The 6,637-nt window shown below is 31.2% G+C and overlaps 1 protein-coding gene across 1 annotated transcript; it reads right to left on the bottom strand.

Annotated features, from left to right (window-relative positions):
- Positions 1-3,321: 3,321 nt before the first annotated feature.
- Positions 3,322-4,407, bottom strand: LOC108768477 (uncharacterized). Its single transcript, XM_018518916.1, has 2 exons — positions 3,947-4,407; positions 3,322-3,645 (listed from the first exon to the last, which is right to left on the bottom strand). The coding sequence occupies exons 1-2, from the start codon at positions 4,316-4,318 to the stop codon at positions 3,322-3,324; spliced, it is 696 nt and encodes a 231-aa protein (XP_018374418.1). The 5' UTR covers positions 4,319-4,407.
- Positions 4,408-6,637: the final 2,230 nt, after the last annotated feature.

Consider the following 6,637-nt stretch of genomic DNA (forward strand, 5'->3'; position numbering starts at 1 on the left):
GATTATGTTGACAGATGCCCAAGTTTATTGTATGACGTCTATGATCTATTTATTTCGACCACCATTTACCGCTAAAGCGATCTATAGGAAAACGGCGGAAGCGAAGTTGTACACCTAATAATATTACAACATTAAACAGTTCTGTTACAACAGTTAACAACAGCATGTTAAAGTTACAGAGCAATGTTTTGACAACTTTGAATTCAAAATGTAATAATAATAGTATTAATATAAACAAACAATTGTTAACCACTGACGAAATATTTGCGAATGAAAATATTGCAGAAATAAGTCAGTCAATGATGAGTGTAAATGATATTCTTTCCTGAACTAATGATGAATAATTATTGCAAACACGTAATATAAACTTAACCAAAAGAAGAGTACAAAATTACCGAGCCAACTATAAAGGATTTCAGAATATAAATTATTATAATTTAAATCAACATTATATAGTAAAAATGGATGTAGAATGCCAACACTGTAAAGCAAAGCATTTTCAAACTGAAAAAGTTTACAATAAAGGCAGTTCATTCAACGATTGTTGTAGTAATGGAAAAGTAATATTGGGATCTTTACCATTACTTCCTAATGAACTACAACAGTTATTTTCTGGAAATCATGAGAAATCAAAACAGTTTTTACAAAATCTGCGAGTTTACAATAGTGCACTTTCTTTTGCATCTTTCAATGCTAACTTGATTAATTTTAACGCTCAAAAACGAGGATCTTATTGTTTCAAAATTCAAGGTCAAATATATTATCAAATTAACACTGCTTTATATCCTGCTACAAATGAACAATCAAGTTATGGACAGCTTTTTATTCTTGACGCTAACGAAGTTACAGAATATCGTTTAAATACAAATTCAAATCTCGATAAAGAGTTATTGCGTACGTTAGATGATATTATTCGTAGCAACAATATATTTGCTCAGTCATATCAAATGATGCACGAAGAAACTTGTTATCAGGAAAGTTTAGGTTTAAGCGTGCCTAATTTAAAAATGGGGTTTTTAAATAAGAAAACGGGCATCGATCGTGGAAGATATAATGTTCAAAGGACTAATAAAATTGCTGCAATTTTTTCAACTACCGCTGATGGAGATATATATATTCCTGATTGTTATGTTACAATTAGAAATAAACGTGATAAAACTTTAAAATATGTTAGTACAATGGATCCAAACGTTGAACCATGGATTTATCCAATGTACTATCCGTACGGTTCGCAAGGTTGGCACGACGGTATTAAACAAATTAATGGAAAACGTGTAACCAGATCAATGTATGTTCAATATCGAATGGCTGTACGTGATAGTTTCAATGTTTTTTTAATGGGTAAACGATTATTTCAACAATGGCTTGTTGACAGTTATGTAAAAATAGAAAAAGATAGAATTAATTGGTGCAAAGAAAACCAAAAACAGTTGAGAATAGAAAAACATCAAGGATTGATTGATTATTTAGAAAAAGTAGCAACTGACGCTAATACTCGTATTGGACGAATAATGATTCTTTCATCGACATTTATTGGTTCACCTCGAAATATGATGCAAAATTACCAAGATGCAATGGCTATTGTTCGCAAGTATGGTAAACCAGATGTTTTTATTACAATGACTTGCAATCCAAATTGGCTCGAAATGAAAGAAAATTTGCTTCCAGCTCAACAACCTGCTGATAGACCTGAAGATGTTGTTAAGATCGGAATTACGCCGAGTTGCTATTGCTTAAATCCTTTCTCCCTCCTCATACCGGTCGCATAGAAATATAGCAACTAGTCAGAAGGTATCGCTACGCACTTTACGATCGCTTATTTTAGGTTATAACTTTAGGTTATAATTTTTTTAATGTAGTATAACGTGCCGTCAACCGTATTATCTTTTACGGTTTCTTGACACCTAATAATTTTTGTTTATTATCCTTAGTGGTCAGGTTAATTTTATGATAAAAAAAATTATAATTAATGATTATTAAAAAGCATTACGAGGTTTAGTTATGTCAATTAAATTTTTTTTAATTTTAGATGGCCCGTATGAAAGTACAAAATAAACATTGGGAGTTATTTTTAAATTTTGCCGAACAACACCCAGAAATTCTGACTGGAAAATTTACATCTACAAATGCTAGGCAAGCTCAACAAAACCTATGGCAAACTGTTACTGCACAATTAAATGCATTAGGATTGGGTGAAAAGACTGCAACAAAATGGAAAGAGTCTGTGATCGATTGGAAATGTAAAACTAAAAAGAAAGCCAGTGAATTGAGACTACATATGGGAAAAACAGGAGGTGGAGGAGTTTCTACAAAAAAATTATCTGATATTGAAGAGAGATTATTATCAATAATAGGTATGACTGCTATCGAAGGAGATATTGGTTTGGAAGAAGTAGGGCTTCCAACTCATAATGAAGAACCTATAAACATATTGACAGCTGACATTGAATATGTGATTAATGCACTTCCTATAGAGTATAATGAATCAACATCCACAACAGTCACACCTATAATAGTAACATCAGCAACAATCACATCTACAGCAACATGCACAACAGTCTCATCTATAGTAACATCAGCAACAATAACATCTACAGTAACATCTACAGTAACGTCTGCAACAGTCACACCTATTGTAACATCCGCAGTACCAATTATACCCGTAACGCCCACAACATCAAACGCAAATCGTAATAGGAAAAGAAAAAGAAATCAAACGCCTAATTTACAAATTCAAACAAATTTGTTGGAAAAATATCATGATGAAACTTCAGGAAAAATGGATGACATAGTAACTTCATTAAATCAAAATACGGAAGTCCTAGTCTCTATCAAAGATGCCATTTTAGAATCTACCAAAGAAAGTAGTCGAGCTCTGCTACAAGTTCGAGATACTTTAGTAAATATTACAAATACTTTTTGCAATGCAAATGTAACAGTTCCTACTTTGGTTCCTAAATAAGAATGAGATATATGGATAAAATGAATAGCAAGTTCGTTTTTTTTCTAAAGCGTGCAATATAGATTTATTTTTTTTTTATAAAAAATGTACAAACATTATATGTAATCATTAATATAAAAAAAGTTAAGTTTGGAAATTTAAAATATATTAAAATGTGATTACACATGTTATGAGTATAAGAAAACATGTTTGTTTTGAAAAATTAAAATATTATTATGTGTACTTATCAATATAAGAAAACAAGTTTATTTCTTTATAGTACAAAATGTATGTTATTGTATTTAACTAAAATAATAAAGATATGTAGTATTATATTGGAATTCTTAAAAAAATTTACTTTATTTTTTTTAACTTTAAAACTAATTAAAGTATCTACGAATTACATTGTCTCTGATCCTTCTACCTTCCACTAAATTATCAAAATTTTGAGCAATTACATGTTCGTTTCTAATATTTTCAATGTTTGGTATGTCCAAGTTGTTCTCAGGTAATCTATACTGAATGCAAAGATTATGTAAAACCGTACAAGCAACTACTATCACCCCTACATAATAAGGGCTATATCGTAGTCCTCTCTCCCCTAGAATGCAACGAAATCTGGCTTTGAACACACCAATGCAACACTCTACACAATTTCTTGCAGAACAATGCCTTCTTGTGTTCACGAGATCCAGGTACACTATCTAAAATTGGTGTTAGAAGCCATGGTTGTAATGGATAACCTGAATCCCCTAACAACCAAGATGAATGATCTCCTCTTTCAAAACATCTTTTCAAGTATCTGTAAATATTGGAATTTCTCCATATATATGAATCATATGTTGCTCCTGCATATTGTACGTTGATACTAGAAATTTTTAAGTTGCTATCACAAATCTGTAAAATAATGAAGTTTAATAAAAAATATTTACCATAAAATATCTACAATAAAATATTTATAATAAAAAATATATTCACAAAAAATGTTTAAAGTAAAATATTTACAATTTGTACATTTTTCGAATGAAATCCCTTCCGGTTAACATAGTTGTGCTCTTCAACTGAAGGTGCAAGGATTCGAATATGAGTGCAGTCTATTGCTCCTATTACACCAGGGAATTGAGTGTTTTCCATAAATTGTTGTTTAACAATTTGTTTTTCTACAGCTGTTGTTGGAAATTTTATGTATTCATTCCGTAGATGAGTATATATAAGTTGCGATACTTCCTTTACACAATTGGAAACCGACGACTGGCTTATAGAAATATTGTAACTTTGTCCGATTAATCGTTGATAGCTTCCAGTAGCATAGAATAAAAGTGCTGTGAATATTTTAGTTTCTGCACTTAAACTATTTGGATGTGGATTTATGTTCATGTGTGGTGCCAAATGTTCAATTAAAAAATGCACAAATTCCTTTGACAAACGAAACGTACTAATAAAGTGTTTGTCGTCTAATTCGAATGGGCTTGAATTATTTAATATCCAATCTCCTTTGGATATTAAAATCACGCAGATTTCGTTGCCTTTCAATTTCTTCCAATTCTTCTAGCATGAGGAGATTTACAGGCATCATCTAATTGATTGAAAGAAAATTATTCATTCATGTACAATAATATATAATATGTAGTAGTACTTTACCTTTATTTCTTTTCGAAATAGCCAGTACAAAATAATATAAAAAAAGAGTTGCCTGAAACGATAAACGTCTAACACGACGTATAATGACGATTTCTTAACCCCAAATAGCTTTTTATTATTTAAGGTTAAGACATTATCATCATATGTCGTTTCAGACGACTCTCTAACAATGTTGCCATATACTCTTGGTCGCTTTGTCCCGAACTTGGCCGAGCAAATGTCGACCATAGTATTCCGATTTAACATGCTACCATTAAGAGTTGAAATCGACATTGTTCGGTCGCTTGCCGTAGAAATTGCGACTTTTCTAGTCGATCTGGCATAATTTGGCCCCAGATGTTTTTATTACAATGACTTGCAATCCAAATTGGCTCGAAATGAAAGAAAATTTGCTTCCAGCTCAACAACCTGCTGATAGACCTGATATTTGCGCTGGAGTTTTTAATATAAAAAAAGATTATATGATAGATTTAATAGTTCGACAAAAATTTTTCGGTGAAGTAAAAGCATTCGTTTATGTAATTGAATTTCAAAAACGTGGTTTACCGCATGTACATATGTTAGTAACTTTGAAACAAAATTGCAAAATTACTAATTCGGAAACCGTTGACAAGTATATTTCCGCTGAAATTCCGGATCCTGTTATTGATAAAAATTTACATGAAATCGTCATGAAAAATATGATTCATGGACCTTGTGGTGATTGGTGTATGATAAATGGAAAATGTTCGAAACATTTTCCAAAACCCTTTCACGAAGAAACAACTATGGATGAAAATGATTATCCGCAATATCGTCGAAAAGATACTAGCATTTTATATGAGAAATCTAGAGAATTTGTAGTAGATAATCGATTTGTCGTTCCTTATTGTTCAATATTATCAACAATTTTTAATTGTCATATTAATGTTGAAATTGAAATAATTTCAAGTATTAAATCGGTGAAGTATTTATACAAATATATTTACAAAGGTCACGATGCAGCGTCTTTTGTTATAGAAAATAATGTGAATGATACAGAGATTGTTCATGACGAAATCAAGGATTTTATTGAAGCACGTTACGTAGGACCAGTTGAAGCTTATTGGCGCATTACAGGTAAAACATTACAAGAGAAAAGTCATGCTATAATTCGTTTACCAGTGCATTTACCAAACGAACAAAATGTAATTATCTCTGATTGTTCAAATGAAGAGAATTTACAATCTGTTTTAGAACGTATAACAATGTTGATGGACTATTTTGATTTAAATAAACGAGATGTTGATGCACGCCAGTACAGATATACAGATATACCATTATACTATGTATTTAAAAAAGTAACTCTTGATGGACAACAAGTTAATCGTTGGGAAAAACGTTAGCGTTATTTCAATTGCATTGGAATTACGCATGTACTCAGTTAGCCCAACTGAAATAGTTATTTAACTTGCGTATTTTTTTAATGAATGTCAATGGAGCAACAAGTTATAATGATTTAAAAACAGTCAATGGTGAATTACATCAAACGTTTACTTCCGCATGTTTAGCTTCAGGTTTAATTGAAGACGACGAAGAATGGAAACGTGCAATGAATGAAGCTTCTATCTGGATGATGCCGAAACGTCTTAGACTATTTTTTGTTCGAATATTAATGCATTGTCAACCGGTGCACCCAAAAGAATTATGGGATGAATTTAAAATTACAATGTCTGAAGATTATATACGACGATATGGACATGTTACTGGAATTAGAAAAGCTTACGCAAAAATCGATCAATTACTTCGCAAAGAAGGTTGGGAACTTTCACGATTTTCAGAAATGGAACAAATAATAACAGAATATGAAAAAGAAGATACAGAACAATTAAAAAGAGAAACTCTACTCGGTGAACAAAACAGTATAATAAGTTAAATTATAACCAAAAAGTTATCGTTGATTTTGTTTTAACCCTTTTGAAAAAAACCGATAGTCAACAGATTAAATGTTTATACATTGATGGTCCAGGAGGTTCAGGTAAAACTTTCGTTTACACAACATTGTATTATTTACTCAAATCTCAAGGCAAAGTTGTT

This window comes from Trachymyrmex cornetzi, unplaced genomic scaffold (assembly GCF_001594075.2).
Source record: "Trachymyrmex cornetzi isolate Tcor2-1 unplaced genomic scaffold, Tcor1.1 scaffold798, whole genome shotgun sequence".
NCBI lineage: Eukaryota > Metazoa > Arthropoda > Insecta > Hymenoptera > Formicidae > Trachymyrmex > Trachymyrmex cornetzi.

Coding starts and splice junctions, on each gene's coding strand:
- LOC108768477 (XM_018518916.1), bottom strand. CDS start 4,318: ATGAACATAAATCCACATCCAAATAGTTTAAGTGCAGAAACTAAAATA. Junction 3,646..3,946: donor ATTCGAAAAATGTACAAATT/GTAAATATTTTA, acceptor CACCAATTTTAG/ATAGTGTACCTGGATCTCGT.